The sequence below is a fragment of the Pseudorasbora parva genome, chromosome 15 (assembly GCF_024679245.1).
Source record: "Pseudorasbora parva isolate DD20220531a chromosome 15, ASM2467924v1, whole genome shotgun sequence".
NCBI classification, from domain to species: Eukaryota; Metazoa; Chordata; class Actinopteri; order Cypriniformes; family Gobionidae; genus Pseudorasbora; species Pseudorasbora parva.
In genome coordinates, this window is record NC_090186.1 from 14233785 (window position 1) to 14255476 (window position 21692).

The 21692-nt window shown below is 37.9% G+C and overlaps 1 protein-coding gene across 1 annotated transcript; it reads right to left on the bottom strand.

Annotated features, from left to right (window-relative positions):
- Positions 1 to 6221: 6221 nt before the first annotated feature.
- On the bottom strand, positions 6222 to 19392 carry plpp6 (phospholipid phosphatase 6). The gene is made up of 2 exons (XM_067417202.1): positions 18652 to 19392; positions 6222 to 10863 (listed from the first exon to the last, which is right to left on the bottom strand). The coding sequence occupies exons 1-2, from the start codon at positions 19130 to 19132 to the stop codon at positions 10496 to 10498; spliced, it is 849 nt and encodes a 282-aa protein (XP_067273303.1). The 5' UTR covers positions 19133 to 19392; the 3' UTR covers positions 6222 to 10495.
- Between the last annotated feature and the right edge of the window lie 2300 nt (positions 19393 to 21692).

A 21692-nucleotide genomic window follows, 5' to 3' on the forward strand; every position in this document is an offset into this window, starting at 1 on the left:
ACCTGAACTAAAGCTGAAAGCACACGACGAATAAGCTTTTAGAGGGTGGCGTGATCTGGTGTGGCCGTTCACACCAACATAACAATAACGATAACTATAGCAAAAACTAGCAGACAATCCAAACCAGCGGACAGAGATGGGCATAAATACATCAAAATGTATTTAAAATAAAAATAGGACTACAAAATACTGTGTAAAAATGTATTAAAATACAAATACAGTATTTTGTATTATGAAAACACACAAAAAATACATGTGAAATTGGCCATCCCGTGAAGTAACACTATTAAGGCCTGTTCACACTAAGAACGTTAATTATAAAGATAACTATATTAGTGTATTATAAGTATATGCTCATATTTGCACCTCATTCTTTGTGACTATAGCATATGTGCCAACTAACCACATTGCATGTGCCAACTAATAACAATTTTAACATTATGAGAAATGTATTACATTATAAACTCACCAAAAACATGTAATATTACAATTTTTGTAATAGCTTTTAAACATAGCTTTTTAAACAGTTAATTCCCCAAAAATGAAAATTCTGCATTTACTTACACGCATGTCAAACCGGTATGACTTTCTTTTTTTCTGTTTAAAAAATGAAGATATTTTGAGAAATGCCTCTGTGCTGTTTTGTGTGTGTAAATAAATTCAGTGGTCACAAAAACGGTTTGATCGGGCTTTTATGAAGAAGCAAGTCCTACTGGTTTGGAATGGCATGAGGGTGAATAAATTATGACAGAATATTCATTTTTGGGTGAACCAACACTTAAACGTATTCAACAAATAAAAAAGGAAATAAAAAGTCACTTTTTTGCCCATTAAACTGGAAAACCATATAACAATTTAACAGAAATTGGAAATCATTACAAATTTGTGTAATCCTTATAATTTACCAGCAGAGGTCACCACAGCATTCTTTTTGGTACCATCTTTAAAAAAAAATGTTTTATTTTATTACATTTTCCAACAAAACATACAATGATATGTAATGGTACCATCTTTACAAGGTGTACATTTTCAGAACCACAGCAAATAGAATGTCACTTAGAAGACTATTGCTAGGTAGGACATCTAGTGGTGAACTTATGAAGCTACAGGTGGAAAAAGTCACATTCTACTAAATTTCACTTTGAACAGAGGCAGACAGACAAACCAATCCTCTAGGTTCTGTGCATTATTGAACCTGTTGTGTTTGTCGATCCATGCCGGTTTTGCCTTTGATATATAGAGGTGGAGTTGCACCTTGGATTTTTTTTCTCTGCATTTGGTTTCTCTTTTCTCTTCATCCAGCTCGACATTTTCTGGACAGGTAACTTGCACGGCGCACGTTTTTTCAATCTTTGTCCTTCTACTTCTTGCAGGTATTGTTGGAGGAACAGTGGTGGAGGATTATTTTTTACTGTTCAGGTTCCTCGAATTGGACCATCAATGGTTGGCCACCTCATCAAGAAGTGTCAGTTAGAGGGTATTGAGGTCCAACCTAAATCAACAATGGCTTTGCCACTATGATTGAGGAACAAAGCCATTGTAGATTTAGGTTGCACCTCAACACCCTCTAACTGATGAGCTGTACACTTCTTAATGAGGAGGCCATCTTTTTGGTGGCCAACCACAGCACACTTTTAAAAAAAGGTTCTTAAATGGTTCTTTGGCAGGGTATATGGTTCCATGAAGAACCTTTAATTTAGACTATAAAATGGTTAGAAAAATGGTTCTTTAAAGAACCTTTCACAAAACAGTTCTTTGGGGAACCAAAAATTCTTCTTCTATGGCATCACTGTGAAAACCCATGTTTGGTTCTTCCTGGCACCTTTATTTTTAAGGGTGCGGGCAGGGCTGGACTGGGGCTAAAATTCGGCTCTGGCATACCCAGCACATCCGGCCCATGAGTTTCCCGTGAATGTTTTTGCTGGGGTTGGGGCCTTAAATTGGCTTATATAAATAAAACTAGGACAAATAATGATAGATATTATCGAATTTGCTGCAAATGCAGATAAACTTAATATTGCTTTTTTGGTCAGACAGAAATGCCCTTAGCAGTAAAGCACTGATGATTTTGAGCTAGGATGCAGTAAAGTACATTTACTGCTTTTAAATGCTGTCATCATTTACTGACTCTCGTGTCATTTAAAACCTGCATGACTTCTGTGAAACACAAAATAAGATGTTTTGAAGAATGTTGGCAACCAAGCCATTTTGGTTAGGCTACCATTTGAATATTGTATGAACAAAAAAACACACTCAAATTATTTTATTTTATGCTACACAGAAATAAATTCATTTAGGTTTGGAGTGACATTAGGGTGAGTAAATGATCACATTTTGGGGTTGAACAATCATATTTTTCAAGAGTTAGCACATCATTTAAGTAAGACACTGATATCTATCTTTCATGAGGCTATTACATTTCATTAAATCTATTAAAAAAAGTTATTAAAACTTTTAAACCGGAAAAAAAAAGCTTTGTCCTTTTTTTTTATGGGATCTAGACTTAAAGCTGTTTTATAGACTAGTTTAACTATAGACCAGTTTCATTTAAATGTAAGATCATTGTAGTCACAGGGTAAAAAACAGACTGTACAAACCTTGCTCCTCATTATATGGCTATATTGTTTCCAAAACTATATAAAACATATATAATAAACTTATTTGTAAGTAAAAAAATGTAAACACCTGTAGAAAATACGAAAACAGCCTCTATAAAAGTGATTTATATTCTGCAATATTAATTTATGTAATATAGCAACATTTTTAATAAATGTTTCTTCCTAAACACCATATTTCTTCGCTGTTAGTAGCTGCAGAGTAAGTTGTGGTTGTGCTAAAGTGAAACGTTTGTGTGTATTGCCATTTTCCACTTTACCTCGTCATGAATAGGCTACGTATGCTCGCGGCTGTTTTCAGCTGATTCACCACAGAACTGTAATGTTTCCATATCACACGATTGTATAAAACTAAATAAGTCAAAGTGCCGTTCATAGAGCAGTATTTAAACGCAGCGTACGTTCGTCAGCGGCTGTGCTGTGCGGATATTCGCCTTTTGCAGTTCCATGCGCTCAAATAATAAATAAATAAATAGAAAAAAGCGCCTAATATGGAGGGGAGGTCTCTCTCGCTTCGGCTTGTCAATTCAGAAGACAAACCAATGGGCCGCTGTCGCTGCATGTTGTCAGTGGTAAAAAAAAAAAAAAATTTAAACACTATACCGGCCCCAAAAGTGCGTCGGCCCACCGGGCAAATGCCCGGTATGCCAGATTACCAGTCCAGCCCTGGGTGCGGGTGGGTCTTCCACCTGAATCATCAGTGGTTTACAGTTCGTAACACAATTATGCAATATATTGATCAATTATCCAATGATCAATATATGAACTAGCAAATATTAACACTTGCTGATCATTTTATCAGTCTTTTCCTCATGTACTCAACTGCAGCAGACTCATGCTCAGCGTTCTCATTTAAAGTGGGCCGATACCAGCAACGATTATGTCAAAGAATCGTTCTTAGTCTGCTCTTTTCAATAGATTGCTTTAATCTGTTTACAAAACTTTTCTGAAAGTTCATGGCAACCATCAAGATGATTCTCGGTTGTATCAGTGAATGATGAAATGATTTTCATTTTAGGGTGAAAATAACCCTTTAAGAAAGCATCTGATCATAACAATGTGGATATGCTTGCACCATGCTCTGCAATTTGGCACACTAGTCACGTCACGTCACGTCACGTTTATGTATTTTATACAAAAAACTGTCCACGTCACCTTTAATTAGAATTACTACTATATAGTATTACTGTATTAGTTTACATTTCTAGTATAAAATGGTTCTCCATTGTGTTCATGTTTTTACTTGCCTCTGACCTGGACTGAACAGAATAAATGAACCGGAGACGATTTCACATTCAAAGAAGGCGGAGCCTCAGAGCCACACACACATATTATTACATAATCGACTTGGATCAATGGTAGTTTGAAAGTGTTTACCAGTTGGAACAAACTGTTCTAGAAACTTTGGCAAGCCGTTTCAAACACTAGGAACAAATTCCAAACAAACACCATTTTGACAGCACACCAGTTCATTCTTCGACTGAGCTTGAAGTATATCAGGGTCTTTATTGTGCAAATAGAAAATTGTGCTTACTCTTTTGCACATGTACCAAGACACGTGCAATTTAAATGAACAAGAATTTGAAATCTGGTGTGAAGAAACAACTAATTGCGGAACTGAAAAAAGACAAAAAAAACAGCCGTGGCAATCTTGTATTATGATGATGTTGATTTTACATTGATTCTAGTATATTGTGCAGAGTGATCAGATGCCTTTTAAATACTTAATTGGACAAAAAAAAAGTTTTACTTTCTCACAAAAAAACTAATTTCACTGTTTTTTGGCCCTGGCACAAAATGACCAGCCAACATAATTTTACAAATTATATCATCAGCACTTGGGAAAGTGTGAACAAGTAGTAGAGCAGGTAAAATTGCATGCTTCCGGCTTCCAATTGTTAGCAATGGTTATACCACCAAAGAATGACGTGCAGCCATCATCGTTTTGCACCAGGGCTTCATATGCAAGGTAATTTCCGCAAAGAATATTGCACCTGACAGAACCATTCACCCAGACAGATCTCATGAAAATGCGTATAAATAGTAAGAGTGTGCAATGTCGTAGAATGTATACGCCAAAACTCATTTTTGCGTGCTACGCTGTTTTTCGCGTGCATATGATACGCACTTTATGGCGTATTATACATACGAACCCCCCACCACCCTAATCCTATGAAGTGGCTTGAAGATCATTACATTGAAATTCCAGTTATGTGGCCAGGCAATTTCTCGGATCTTAATCCCATACAGAGCCTGTGGTCAATCCTTTTAAGCAGAAGCCCAAAAAACTGTGATCTCCTGAGCACTGATGAGGCAAAAAGGAATGCCAGTCAGGATTTGGCCCTGAGGCTGATATCCAGCATGCCAGAGTGAATTGCAGAGGTAATAAAGAAGAATAGCCTTGAAATCTAGATGCACCAAATCTAATCTGTCGCGAGTGTCGTCTAGCAACTCTCAATACACATCTGAGCTGTAAACGCCAAACTCTGGTTGGGCCAATCACATCGTGTATAGAATCGGTGGGCGGGCCTTAACATAATGACGGCCGAGTTGCGTTTGTGTGCTTCTAGTAAACACAGAAACTGGCGAACGGTTGTCTTTCGAATCAGCTTTGACCGCAACTCTGGAAGACTTGGAGATAAGCTTTTCTCTGAGAAAAGAACGGCACTGAAGTCATTCTTAAGAAGGGAAGATGTGTTCGGAGTTTTGCTGACCGGATACGGCGAATGTTTAATCTATCAACGGACTCCGCTTCACCTTCGTTGCTCTGGTTAGTGTAGCGCTATCCCATCACGTGCAGAGGGAGTTTAAAAGACAACCGTTTATCCCGCCCCTCGGATTGAGCCCTGTGATCTTGATGTGAGTCTGGCTTGTCAGGCTAAAAGAAGAAGGGTCACCGCTGTAAATATTGACTCTGTATATACTGAATGTTTTGTCAATAAAAGCCTTTAAAACTTCTGAAATTCTTATAATTGTTTTCAAGCATACGATAAAAGCATGCGAGAAAATAACACTTCGGGGAATTTCACAGTGATGACATAGAACCACCCTTTTGAGTTAAGAACCTTTCAGTGAAGCTCTTAAAGGAACTATGTTTTTCTATGCAAAATACAATTTTAATTATTTAAAGAACCTTTTTCCAAATAAACTTTTGTGCAATAGAAAGGTCCCACGGATGTCTTCACAGAACAATCGATACCAATAAAAAATACAACTTTATTTTTAAGTGTAGTCAAGCATTTACAATGCTCTGTTTCCCATGAACACATTGTGATACATGATATGGGACCTGTCAAAAAATTATGTAAGCACCAAAATACATGGGCAGAAAACAAATATTTTGGTACAAGCTGGAACAAAGTCTCAAAGGAGTTAAGAGCTTATACTGAAACATGAGCAAATTTGATTTTCATGGATTTTTAACCATCCCACATCTTCAACTGGAGGCATCCATCTTAGTGCAACAAAAGTGCTGCAAGATATTGGGCTTCTCATTTTTAGAACTCACTGTAAAACAGTTCTAATGCTGAAGAAAAGATCAAGGACTTTCTTGGCTTACAGTTTTGCTGTACATTATTTGGAGAAAAAACTATTCCAAGACAAAGCTATGAAGGTGTCATATTTATTTAGAAAATACAATCACAATATGATCAATGTAGAGTATATTTTACATCAAATACAATGAACAGTCAAAGCAGGCACATTAAGCTTATGAATCCCTTAGTTTTTACTTTGGTGAATGAACATTACCACTTTTCACTGAAGACTAGACAACAATCAAATGTCAGATTTTGAAATAGCTGGTGAAGCCATTGAAAATGACTCGAAACACCTGAAATATCAAATAAAAATAACTTCCATATTCCCTCTCCAAAAGAAAAAAAAAATTAGTATACATGGTCCTTAGCAAACAAACACATCACCAAAACAGCACAAAGTTTTTGCAATTTAAAAATAACATTTTATATTTATTGGTGCCATCAGTCACTTGTATTATGATATTGCACAAATGATCAAACGATTGCACTTTCAAGAAAGAACTTGGTTATTGCAAAGGAAAAAAGTGCATATGGCTCTCTTGAAACAGTCAAAATGGCCACAACCTTCACCAAACAATTAGTAAAGCAAATCTCTAGATTTCGGGGTGGATGTGTAAAAATATCTTTGATGCCACTGTACTTTGAAAAAGGAAGACCTATGACAGTGAAACAGCTTGAAAATATTTCAAGTATGCCAGTAAGATGTGTGTGTGTGTGTGTGTGTTCTCTTTAAATGGGTTGATTGGAGTGTGTCAATCATTAGGAGACTGAGGAGAAAAATATTTAGGACTGAACTGAAATGAAATAAAAATTACACAATTATTATTATTACAACAATATTATAATTAGAACAACACGTATCACTGTAAACCCCAAAGCTCAAAATAAGTAAACGGATGAAGTAAAACTTAAAACCAATTAGTTCAATTAAATTAACTTGTATGATTATTTAGAACTTTCTTTTACTTTAGAGTTCACAAAACTGACACATTTTAAGTAATCTTAATCGTTTCATTGTTTTGAGTTTTATAAACTTGTTTATTTTAATTTAGACAAAATTAAATGTAACTGTAACTGGGCTGGGACGTCCATTTCCCTGCATCTTTTGCCATGGCACTCTCAGTGAGATTAAATGCTAAAATTATTTTAAAAAATTGTGTTGATTTTTTTATATCAATGTTAAGTGGGACATTATTAGTGTTTCATATTTAGCTATGCTAATTTAGAAGAGTTTCTGTTGGGTTTTGGGGGGGGGTTATACCATCATGATAAAGCATAATCTTGGTTTGAGCACAGCACCGGTACAATGAATATTCTATACTGCTTACACTCATTCAGCAACTGCTATGCTTAATGCTTTCAAAGCTATCAATGTTTCCAATTAGCAAATTAGTATTTACTGAATTGGCTAGTTAAATTTATTCAAGTTTCCACCTTTAAAACTATTTAAATTGAGATTACATGATAATTTTAAGTTGAATGTCCGAGTTAGCTTACTCAAATACTTAAAAAGTTAAGAGCAATTTTAAAAATATACAAGTAAAAAAACATAAACCGGCCTCTTCTGCTTACCTAAACTTTGAATTTCTTAATTTTTTAAAAAGTAACTGATTATCTAAAGTGATTACTTGAGTTTTGCCAATTTATTCGGGTTTACAGTGTTACATGGGTGAAGACACATTAAAATAAAGTTACCAATTACTAGAACCAATGAGATCCATCCTGTGCATTACTAATAACCAGTTAACAATTGGAATGTAACAAGATACACTGCATGGCTTAAATTTGTGGACACCCCCTTCTAATTAATATACTTGGCTATTCTGGTAATTTATGCAATGACACATTTCCCTAAACTGTTGCAGCAACACTGGAAGCAAAGCTTTTTCTATGGCATTTTATGTGTTGTACTAAGATCCGTCTTCACTTTATGTCTTCAGCCAAACTTGGTTATAAAAATGCCTAGTCACAAAAAGGGCAAAGAGAAAGTCCAAACCCCAAAACCCCTCCCCATTCACATTTTACTTCAATAATTGGGGAAATAAATGTTGGAAAACAAGTGTTTTTGTCATTAGCATTATGGTAATACCATGGCTTTTAAAAAAACCATGCTGACACCATTATATTCAGACTTATGCATAAGTACAATGTATAAACCCCAGTAAATAAATATGCAATCACTTAGTAAAATGGCATATCAAAGTGACATGATTACCATATAATACCACAGTACCGACTAACTACTTATTTTGAACAGGTGGTCCTTTAGTCACTATTAATGCCAACATGGTGCAATTTAAACCTGCATGTGCAAATTAAAATTCTGTCATTAATTACTCACCCTCATCTCATTCCAAACCCACAAGACCTTCGTTCATCTTCAGAACACAAATTATATTTTATTCTCCTGTGTGGCTCACATAATAAAGACAGTGCAGTGCTACCAAGTTCTACGTCAGAACGCCGGCTCATTTTTGGCCGACGCCGTTCACGTGAGCACCATGACCTATCAAGCGGCAACCTCTCGTGATCTCTCTTGAAGCCAATACAGAAGTAATGAAAAAACTGCAATTCATCGACTGACCACTAGGGACAGGCTCCAGAAGGGACCAGAATCTTATTGAGCCCCATGTTAAAATTCACATCTTTACAGCAGGAAAAAAAAAAACATTTACAGCCTGGTACAAATTGTGGTTTTGGCCTATACGGCTAATTTTGCCCTTCATGACAACTGTGAGGGGATGATTTTTTTGTATAACTCAATTGTTAACGTTATATAAAGCCTTAAAGTTCTGCATAATTAAGGGTGTGGTTACTTTGAGTGACAGGTGGATCATTATTTATCCGCCGTCTATAGTCACTGCGTCAGCTAAGCTCTGCCCACATCCCGCCTTTTTGCCCATTTTCTGTTATCCGGGAGTGAGACATAATGACGCGTTCACAAGATGGCAACGCCCAGCTCGCCCCTACTTTAAGCTTCAGAACGGCTTATTGGAATCCTATGAGTGACATCACGGACACTACGTCCATATCTTTTGACAGTCTATGTGACCCATGTATGTGATGCTGACACAGGAGCTAACCAATAATGAGCCGGCATTGTGACGCAGAACCTGAAAGCGCTGCACTGTGTTTACTGCGTGAATAGCATAGGAGAATGATGTTAAACAGAAAAGATTGTTGTATGTTTTTGCACAAAATATTCTCATCGCTTTATAACATTAAGGTTGGACCACTGTAGTCACATGGACTATTTTAACTATATAGAATCCTCTTGGATTTAATCAAAATATCTACATTTGTCTTTTCAAGATGAACGAAGGTCTTACAGGTTTGGAAAGACATGAAGGTGAATAATTAATGCCAGTATTTTTTGAACCCTTTAATGCTACCAAATTGTCATTATGATAGATTTCCCTGTTATATATGGCAACAATTTGCAGCAATAAAATGTGATTTATGGCTCTATAATCACAGTTGTGGCTTTAACCCAATTTAAATCCAGCAAAATATAATGAAACCTCCTACTTCATATACCACTAAAATTGCATCAAAAAGTGCAATAAAATGTATCAGTGGCTAGCACAGTCACAATTAAAAGAGAATAAGAACTGAAAACAAACTAGTTTACTCTTTTGCGAGACAAACACCGAATAGAGTTTATAAACACGCAGAAGATACTTTTTCAGAAGATAGATATCAGTGCAATGAGCAAACCCATATAACCCTTCAGAGATAACAGAATTACTCTTCTGTGAATATAAATTGAGGACGCCGCATACCCTAAAGGTATTAGAGCTAGTGCTTCAAATCCTCCCCCTCGCCTAATTAAACATTCATTAATGAAAAGCTTTTCATATTAATTAGAGATCAGGCTGGTTTTTGATTAAAACTGAGGCAAAATCTTCAGGATGATGCCTATTGTTTTAGGTTCTATACATATGTAGTACCACAAAGATGAGGTCTTATTCTGTAAACAAGAATATTGACGTCAAAAGCCAAAGATTGCTACATTCATCATCCCATAAAAACTGTCATAATCTATCTAGTTTTAGAGCATTGACACAAAAGATTTAGAGAAAGAGAGCATGAGGCAAAAACAACTTCAATGGGTGAAAAATAAGACGGTTTCACCTAACACTCCAAATTCAACTCATTTATCTGTTTAGTAGAATCTAATATGAACCTGGACATCACTGGCAGATGATCTGAGAGTATTTTTTAAATTCAATTTAGCAGACACACAATACCTGGTAAACTTGCATAAAGCAACTTGACAGACACTATGGAATTATTGTCTAGATCCTCCAAATAACGCTCCCTTCCCCCAGTCTTAACTTCTCAGTGAAGCTGTCCAATCGTGCTTTGCAACATGACTGGAGACAACCAGAGAACCTCAACCAAATTGTATTGCCAGTAGCCCATGAAGAAACCAAACATGACATCCGTTACATTATGGCGTCCAAGGAGAACCCTAGAAAAACCAACTAAAGTGGCCCAGAGAAGGACAAGAACGCGGAGCGGGGCCGCCAACACCAGGTGGGCCAACAGAAAGCGGGCACACATTGCAGCACGTGTGGCATGGCCTGATGGGAAGGAATAGCGGTCCACAGAGAACGTGGCAAACATGTCCATGCGGTTATGGGCAGGACGTCGGCGCCGCACTACAGCCTTCACCACGCCGACCAGGACTAGGTCCAGTACCAAGGCTGAAAAAGAAAAGAGAAACATGAAAGAAAAATGGACAACTGGGAAATTGTTAGATTGGACTGAAGTCTGATAAACCCATATCCAATCTAAATATTATAGATTTCCTTATATATTATATATATATATATATATATATATATATACACATACACATACACATATATATATATATATATATATATATATACATACACATACACATACACACACACATACACACACACACACGAAAATAAGTATATGAAAACCCTGCTATTTTGCAAATTCTCCCACTTAGAAATCATGGAGGGCACTGAAATTGCCATCGTAGGGGCATGTCAATCTAAAAATTAAAAAAATCCAGAAATCGCAACATATGATTTTTTAAAACTATTTATTTGTTTGATACAGCTGCAAATAAGTATTTGAACACCTGTCTATCAGCTAGAATTCTGACCCTCAAAGACCTGTTAGTCTGCCTTTAAAATGTCCACCACCACTCCATTTATTATCCTAAATTAGATGCAACCGTTTGAGGTCGTTAGCTGCATAAAGACACCCGTCCACCCCATACAACCAGTAAGAATCCAACTACTAACATGGCCAAGACCAAAGAGCTGTCCAAAGATACTAGAGACAAAATTGTAAACTTCCACAAGGCTGGAAAGGGCTACGGGGAAATGCCAAGCAGCTTGGGGAAAAAAGGTCCACTGTTGGAGCAATCATTAAAAAATGGAAAAAAGGTTAAAAAAATGGAAAGGTAAAAAAATAAAATAAATCAGCCCAGAACTACACAGGAGGAACTGGTCAATGACCTGAAAAGAGCTGGGACCAGCGTTTCCAAGGTTACTGTTGGTAATACACCAAGACGTCATGGTTTGAAATCATGCATGGCACAGAAGGTTCCCCTGCTTAAACCAGCACATGTCCTGGCCCGTCTTAAGTGTGCCAATGACCATTTGGATGATCCAGAGGAGTCATGAGAGGAAGTCATGTGGTCAGATGAGACCAAAATAGAACTTTTTGGTCATAATTCCACTAAACGTGTTTGAAGGAAGAAGAATGATGCGGGTGGTAGCATCATACTTTGGGGGTGTTTTTCTGCACATGGGACAGGACGACTGCACTGTATTAACGAGAGGACCGGGGCCATGTATTGCAAGATTTTGGGGAACAACTCCTTCCCTCAGTTAGAGCATTGAAGATGGGTCGAGGCTGGGTCTTCCAACATGACAATGACCCAAAGCACACAGCCAGGATAACCAAGGAGTGGCTCTGTAAGAAGCATATCAAGGTTCTGGCGTGGCCTAGCCTGTCTCCTGACCTAAACTCAATAGAGAATCTTTGGAGGGAGCTCAAACTCTGTTTCTCTCAGCGACAGGCCAGAAACCTGACTGATCTAGAGAAGATCTGTGTGGAGAAGTGGGCAAAAATCCCTCCTGCAAACATTCATTGCAAGTTTTACACATTTTGCACTTGTGGATCATAACGGGGTTGTAAGTGCTGCCTCAAAATGCCAAAAGAAGAAACAGGAGCAAGAGACAAAAAATAGAGAGTAGGCAATTTATTGAAAACTGCATTTAAACTGAAACATGCCTTTCATCAGCTGATCAAAAGTTTAAGACTATAGCCATAAAAATGTCAAATCTGCACAAAAATATGGCTTTCATGTCATTGTCCTTCAAGCAGTCATATTGTCAAGATCTCCTGATGGCAAAGGCAAAAGGCTTTCTCTCTTTGAACGTGGCAGGATTGTTGAGCTGCACAAGCAAGGCCTTTCGCAACGCTCCATCGATGCTGAGGTTGGACGCAGTAAGACAGTGATTTTACATTTCTTTAAAAATCCTGAGAGTTATGGGACAAAAAAGTCAAGTGGTAGACCCAAAAAGATTTCACCTGCACTGAACCGCAGTATCCAACAGGTTGTCCGTGAAGACACAGGTCAATGCTCAACCCAAATTAAAGCCCTTACTGATGCTGACTGCAGCCCAATAACCATAAGACGTCATCTGCCAGAGAAGGGCTTCAAGAACAAAAAACGTCTTATAAAGGCCACGTCTCCTCCCATGACACAAACTTGCCCGTTTAGAATTTGCAAGAGAGCACCAAACATGGGACATTGAAAAGTGGAAGAAAGTTTTGTTCTCTGACGAGAATTTTTTTAACCTGGACAGTCCTGATGGCTTCCAACGTTACTGGCATGACAAGGAGATCCCACCCGAGATGTTTTCTACGCGGCACAGTGGAGGAGGCTCCATCATGATCTGGGGTGCTTTTTCCTTCAATGGGAAAATGGAGCTTCAGGTTGTGCAGGGGCGTCAAACGGCGACTGGCTATGTGGATCTGTTGCAGCGGGCATCCCTCTTGACCGAGGGCCCCCGCCTGTGCGGTAATGACTGGGTCTTTCAACAGGACAACGCTGCAATTCATCGTCACCCGCCTGATGAAGGACTTCTTCCAGGAGAATAACGTTGCTCTTTTAGACCATCCTACGTGTTACCGTGATCTAAATCTCATTGAGAACATTTCTGGATGGATGGCAAGGGAAGGTAACAAAAATGGACGTCAGTTCCAGACCATGGATGCCCTTCGTGAAGCCATCTTCACCACATGGAGGAACGTTCCCAACAGCCTCCTGGAAACAGTCGCATCAAGCATGCCGAAACGAGTTTTTGAAGTGATCAACAAGAACGGTGGGGCTACTCACTACTGAGTCCTTTTTTGACACGTTTAGTACTGTTGTGCGTTTATTTTGGGCTATGGTCTTAAACTTTTGATCAGCTGATGAACGACCTGTTTGAGTTTAAATGCAGTTTTCAATATCTGTGTGTATATATATATATAATTACGTTTTTATTTTATTTATTTTGACGTCAAAATAAAACACTTACTAAAAATAGAGACAGTTCAAAAGAACTTAGCCCATGATTTACTCCCCCTCAAGTCATCCTAAGTGTATATGACATTCTTCTTTCAGAAGTATATAAGTGGAGTTATATTATAAAAATCCTGGCTAATCCAAGCTTTATAATGTCAGGGATTGTTTCTCTGTTTTTGAGGTCCATAAAAATGCATCTGTAAATCAAATAGCGTGCTCCACACAGCTCCGGGTGGTTAATATAGGCCTTCTGAAGTGAATACATATACATTTGTATAAGAAAAATATCCATATTTCAAACTTTTTAAAGTAAAGTTCTGGCCGATTGCCTTCCATGGAAAAGTGTTGAAAGTGCCTTCTCGGAGTTCAAGATGCGAGCGTAACTGGTCCCGAAAGCCTTTGAAACACAGAGGCACTTTTAACACTTTTTACATAAACTTAATACAGAATGCACTCGGCCGAAACTTTACTTTATAAAGTTTAAAATATGGATATTTTTCTTTCACAAATGCATCAATTTACTTCAGAAGACATTTACTAATCTCCCGGAGCCATGAGGACCATGTTATTTGGCAGACAGATTTTTATAGACTTCAAAAACAAAGCAACAATCACTGCCATTGTGGTGCAGCATTGTGGCAAGCCACTGTGTCATGGATTAGCCAGAACTTATATAATAGAACTCCACTTTTATTTTCCTAAAAGCAAAATGTCATATATACAGTAGCGTACCGTGGGGTTTCAGTCAGGGCCTTCACTAACGATCAACTCACCCCACGCCGTCGCCATAACAACCCCCCCCCCCCCCCCCACCAACACACACACACTACAAATACAATAATACACTGTACGCAAAACTGTTACGAACCTCGCTTTCAAAGTGTTCGTTGGGAAGGGGCCAAGCAAAAAGTATATGCGGTGAGACAAATAAGCAATTTGACTATTTATTGATGATAGCCTACCACTGTACTCACGTGTCACCGTTTAGGCAAATGGTGAAATGAATCAAAATCAGCTCACTGGCACAAATACTCTTAAACAAACAAAAACGAGGACCAACAAGAACATCAACATAAACAGAAAAAAACACCGCTTGTTAGCTATCATTACCGGCTTGACAATCAGGATCGATCATTCCAACGCAGTCAGCCATCCGCGGGGACCATAGCTGATTTCACATAGATCGCTCACAACCCGCGAAAAGTTCAAATGGCTGATGACATCAGCGGAGGGTAGCGCGCCAACACATCGCTGGGCCTCTGGGCCGTTCTATCACTACACATCAAAATTTGATTGGCTGATGACCCACGTCAGTCAAAGTTATGGTCCAATGGAAAATACCAGCTTCAATGGAAGGCTAGCTATTCCACTAGTGCTGGTCCTCGGAGCAGTGATGCGTTTAGATGATGACATATGGAAAATACAGCTCAGCCTCACAAAAAATAAATACATAGTTTCTGGAAATATAATCGTAACACACAAACACACACACACACACACACACACACACACACACACACACACACACACACACACACACACACAATTTTGGCAGGGCCAGCAGAGAAGGCCCTGGTGGCCCTGACAGCCCACCACTGCATATATACCTAGGATGACTTGAGGATGAGTAAATTATGGGATAATTTTCATTTTAGGGTGAACTAACCCTTTAAGCCAGGATTAGGCCTTAGTTCAATTATAACATTTAAATAGCTTTTATAAATGTACCTTAGAAGAAAACATTAATGGTGTTAATAAAACAAACAAACAAACAAAAAAAAACAAAAAAAAAAAACAATAGCATATTTTAAGATTATGTACGTGCAAGTTTCTTTTAGTTAAAACAGTTCAAACATGCATTTTAGTCTGGGATTAGGCTTAAACCTGTGAAACAATGGGAAAGTCTACTAGCATAGTGACCATTAGCCAACTTAAGGAAACTTTGAACACATGTTAAATCATTGAAATATTAACTTCAAATACATATTTTAATGTAAGGGGATTGGCTGACAAATTTGGGAACTAATGCAATAGATGGATAATTTAATGGCCACGCAATAGAGATTTCCTATATTCATTTGAATTCAATTATGATTTATTTGGGTATATTTCTGTTATAATGGTCATTGTGCTGGCATACAATTTGGGAAGATTTCTCTTTTTATGATATAAATTATTTTATTTACTAAATGTATTCTTCATAAAAACAAAAATAAAAGAACTGGCTCATCATGAGTCATTTGTTCTTAAATCAGTTTTACAGTACACCATATTTAATGAATCACATTCATTACAGACTGTGAATTTAAATGCACAACTATAACTGCTTCTGCTTTTTGTTTCCATAAACACTAGTAATGCAATACATTTGTTGGATATCCTGGTATTTTTGCATGCAGAGTTGTATATACATGGGCAATAAAAAGCAAAGTGATAATCCAATGAAGCAATGGCAATTTCAGCAACAAGCACTTAATATGATTTATCTGCCAACAACACACATACATTTTTACCACCTTTCTCTAAACACAGCACACTCGCTTGCTCGTTTCAGAGCCAAATGCGTCCAGCCAATGTTTCCAAAGCTGTGAATTTAACCTGTGCACAAAACTGGAATATTGCATAAAACATTTGCGAAAAAAGCATGGTTTCCACCCCATGTGTTCAACAAAACAAACTCGTCACTTCCTAGGAAACTGGCACATAATAGCTGTGATAAATATGGAAGTTTCAGCAATCGGAGAAGCCACAGTGGCTTGTTTTTCATTCATTATAAATGACTTGCGCCTTGGAGCAAGCCTTGTTATTCTGCACTAGGAGGCGGACACCTGGTGTTTGGGAACACAATGGTGCGAGACACTTCTGAGAGGTCATAATCCCCAGACATTTTGAATATTATTTTTTAAATGTATTGTAATCATAACCCCGCTTTCTTTGAATGCAAACCGATTCTTAGATCAAGCTTATCATTTGTGTTGCAAGCTCTAAAGCTGATCAATCATGTTTGGCAGATTTTTTTTAAAGGTATTCTTGTAACAACAGAGATTATATATAGACCCATTTTCAGTAGGGTCTGTTGATGGGAACCATTTCACTCATCATGGTCATCTACACAGATTTAGCATGAAATACATTTTTTCCACAGTAATGAGTGGAAAGGTCTTTTCAAAATACTTTTTGATTGATTACAGCTGCCTTTGAACACAAGGCTTGTGATTACCATGATGAATTAAATGTTAAACCGAGCGAATCGCTTGGCGAAAAAAAAAAAGAGCCGTGACAGATTACCACTGGAAAGAGATCAAGCATGGCTGCAGGACGAGTGTATATCTCTGTATTTCAGAAAAACCAGCCGAGTAGGCCATTCAGCTCATTCGTAAAACCTGTCAATGTTAGTGAATGGGATGTCAAAGCAACAAGAGTGTCAGTGGGATGACATAATTGCCGTCGTGGGATCAGTAAGTGAGTGATTATCGCTCCATTTTTTTCCTCTGGAAATACTGCTGAGAATCATGATTAATAAATCTGGATCTCTTGGCAGCAACAAGCAGGAAGCCTTTTACATTTTAAATGGGTTGCCAATAAGCCACATCAATAAAGGAAAGTCAGAATGAATGGAAAACTGCCTCACCTGCAGATCCCCCTGGCACTGAAAACACTTGAAGGAAAGAGAGGTCCAAAAGAAAAGATCAGGGATGTTTCATTGGGAAAGCAGGAGGAGAGGAAGTGGGTTATGATTGGCTTCTTACATCAGAGAAGAAAATGAGCCTGAAAAAGGACCAGAAAGAGTGGGGAATGCAGAAGTGCAAGAAACCAACAAAAAAAAATCTAGACTATTAGATGGATATCAGCTGTGGCTAAACAAAAGGGAAGATGCAGATGTATGGATGATCATGCCATGATTTAAAAATAAATAAATAAATAAATAAATAAATAAATAAATAATATATATATATATATATATATATATATATATATATATATATATATTCTGAGGATAAGTGGATAAATCATGTTGACTCTTTCCACAAAATGAAAGATCATTCAGAATATGTAACTTTTGCATGATATACACAAGGATTCAAGGAAAAGGGTTTACTAAAAAGAAAAAAGAAAAAAAAAAGAAACACCACTCACATCAGACCACCCAAAGGCCATTTAGCCTTTACAGCACAAGTAACATTTTCTACAAACATTTTCTATAGAAAAATAAATAAAAAATAACTGCTACACGTTTCTAATTTTAAACACTCTGATCATCTTCCTCCATTGATTTCCACTGCAAGAGCATCTACGTTTCTAAATTCCAGTTGATTTACAAACTCATCAGCGAGTTTATAGCAAGGTTTTTTTAAAAGGGGGCCCAGGGACCCCACAGGGCCACAAGAGTACTAGGGGTCAGTGGAAATGTTCTAACTAAAGAGGTTCGTAAAACATGAATAAAAATATACTATTAGTGCTGTCAAATCGATTAAAATCACATCCAAAAATCACATTTTGCGTTTACATAATATATGTGTACATGTGTATAATTATTATAAATACACACACACACACATATTATGTAAACACGAAATTGTATTTTGTGTGCATATAATTGATTTGACAGCACAAATAAAGAAAACAAATCTAATTAACTATATAGACATTTTATTAAAATTAAATTGATTTCATACATTTTGATTTAAATAAATCAAAACATTTAAATAACAAAAATAACATGTACTATTTTTATTTAAATCGTTCACAGCACTAGCACACTGTTTTTTGGGGGGTCTTTATGCTTAAAAATATATAACTACCAGTTACATTGTAGGATGGGGGGCTCCCTCAAATGAGGATAATCATATTTTGGGGGTCCTTTGGCATCTAAAAAAAATTCAAAAATCCCTGGTCTATACATTTCTTTGTAACAATAAGAGCGCATTACCCATGAGCAGGTTCAGCATGACCTCCTGACCGGCGGCACTGTCGCTTTTATACAGGCAGTACGCGGCACCGGCCAGCCACGGGATCCCGTGTCCAGAGATCTCGATGAGCTTCATGAGCGGCCGCACGCTGCCCCAGGACGAGTCCTCACAGGCACACACCCCGAGCCGCTTCGACAGCCACAGGTCGATGGCCAGCAGAGAGCTGAGCGCTATCCCGATGAAAGACGGGTTTAATTTCATGCAGTCTTCCTCCGGTAACTGCTGCCCGCCGGTGGAAGAGGTGGACGAACCCGAGCCGCGTCGTCGGTTGGGGCTCTCGGATGCTCGAAGACGAGCCGATGTGGGATCGGAGCCCTGCCTCTGCAGCAGGTGCGGCGGAGGAGTTCGGCTCAGAGAAATGAACTCGTAGCGCCCGTTTCCACCGGCACACGGAACGCTGCCGCTGCGCCCCGAGCCGCTCCGCGCTTTAGGAGAAGGCATTTTACTTCACTTATGCCAAGACAGACTAGTCCGAGATTACTGGAATGTCTTCTGTTTTATTAAATAGCGTTCGGATGCGTCTTTATTCAGGTCATAGTTTTACAGTTGAGAGAGAACTCGTCTGACTGGACTACCCTGCAGCGCCATCTTTGAACAACAGCTCTCTGCGCAGTGCACACTGGGAGAAATTGTACCATAATTCAACCATGTGACTAAAATACAAAATAAATTAACGTATTTACATTACAACAATTATTTAACCCCAAATATGATATATATATATATATATATATATATATATATATGGGTGTTTCTGCAACTACGGGCACTTTTAAGTCCCAGCAGTGAAATTTTAGATTTATGTTAAAATTTGTCATATGATGCTTTATAAATATATTCACAGTGCCATTACACACCTTGACAAAAAATATAATTACTGAGTAATATGATTTAATATAATATTATGAAGCGTTTATAGCTCAAAACACCATTTTTGTTAGTGTCCCACACCTGTGGTCTCAATGTTGAGAAACATAACATAAGCTAATTTAATTAAAATTTGATATTATTTCAAATGGACTTGTTTAATATACAGATTCATTTAAATCATCTTAAAATTCTTTGTATTATTTACTGATCATTTTTATGATTTTTTAACCTAAATGTGCCTGTCCCACACTTTTGAGTCTTTACCGCAACAATGAAAAAAGACTTTTATTATGAAATGTCATTAAACACAAACAAGTCTAGTTTTTATGGAAACAGAAATTATCACTTGAGCACATTGCTGACAGACTGGGCCACCACACTACCTCACTCAGAAGATGCCAAAAAAATAAGGTAAACATGATCTTTTCTGCTCTAGTATTTATTGTGCGTCCTTACCATTCAGCTTAATATCTGTGTATTTTGGACTACATTTAAAAAATAAATGTAAATTACTGTTAAATTATTGTATATTAAGATGCTAAGAGTCAAAACTAATGTAGTAGGCCTTGCTAGCTGCAATTAGCTAAAATATTAGCAAAAATGTCATTACCGCAACATGTCTTTACCGCAGCAAATGTAGGTGTTGCGGTAAAGACCTTGTGTTGCGGTAGAGACAAATTCAAGGTTTACTTTACATTCTTTTTAAATTAAATGACAGTATTAGTACTGAAGTATATATATATATATATATATATATATATATATATATATATATATATATATATATATATATATATATACATATATTATAGTAGGTACGGAAAGTATTTGTTATATTGCAGCCATTTGCTAAAATCATTTAAGGTTTTTTTTTTTCTCATTAATGTACACACAGCACCCCATATTGACAGAAAAACACAGAATTGTTGACATTTTTGCAGATTTTTATAAAAATCAAAACTGAAATATCACATGGTCCTAAGTATTCAGAGTCTTTGCTGTGACACTCATATATTTAACTCAGGTGCTGTCCATTTCTTCTGATCATCCTTGAGATGGTTCTACACCTTCATTTGAGCCCAGCTGTGTTTGATTATACTGATTGGACTCAATTAGGAAAGCCACACACCTGTCTATATAAGACCTTACAGCTCACATCATGAGAGCAGCTCAGAATCATGAGGTCAAAGGAACTGCCTGAAGAGCTCAGAGACAGAATTGTGGCACGGCTCAGATCTGGCCATGGTTACAAAAACATTTCTGCTCCACTTGGCACTGTGGCCTCCAGAATCCTTAAATGCAAGACGTTTGGGATGACCAGAATCCTTCCTAGAGATGGCCGTCTGGCCAAACTGAGCTATCGGGGAGAAGAGCCTTGGTGAGAGAGGTAAAGAAGAACCCAAAGATCACTGTGGCTGAGCTCCAGAAATGCAGAGGTGGGAGAAAGTTGTAAAAGTCAACCATCACTGCAGCCCTCCACCAGTCAGGGCTTTATGGCAGAGTGGCCCGACGGAAGACTCTCCTCAGTGCAAGACACATGACAGTTTGCATGGAGTTTGCTTAAAAAACACCTAAAGGACTCCAAGATGGTGAGAAATAAGGATTCTCTGGTCTGATGAGACCAAGATAGAACATTTGGCCTTAATTCTAAGTGGTATGTGTGGAGAAAAATATCACCAGCATGGTGGTGGCAGCATCATGCTGTGGGGTGTTTTTCAGCTGCAGGGACAGGACGACTGGTCGCATTCGAGGGAAAGATGAATGCGCCCAAGTACAGGGATATCCTGGACGAAAACCTTCTCCAGGGTGCTCAAGACCTCAGACTGAGCCGAAGGTTCACCTTCCAACAAGACAATGACCCTTAAAATGTTCTTGAATGGCCCAGCCAGAGCCCTGACTTAAACCCAATTGAGCATCTCTGGAGAGACCTGAAAATGGCTGTCCACCAACATTTACCATCCAACCTGACAGAACTGGAGAGGATCTGCAGGAGGAATGGCAGAGGATCCCCAAATCCAGGTGTGAACAACTTTCCCAAAAAGACTCATGGCTGTATTAGAACAAAAGGGTGCTTCTACTAAATACTGAGGAAAGGGTCTGAATACTTAAGGACCATGTGATATTTCAGTTT

Coding starts and splice junctions, on each gene's coding strand:
- plpp6 (XM_067417202.1), bottom strand. CDS start 19,132: ATGCCTTCTCCTAAAGCGCGGAGCGGCTCGGGGCGCAGCGGCAGCGTT. Junction 10,864..18,651: donor CATGCTGAACCTGCTCATGG/GTAATGCGCTCT, acceptor TTTCTTTTTCAG/CCTTGGTACTGGACCTAGTC.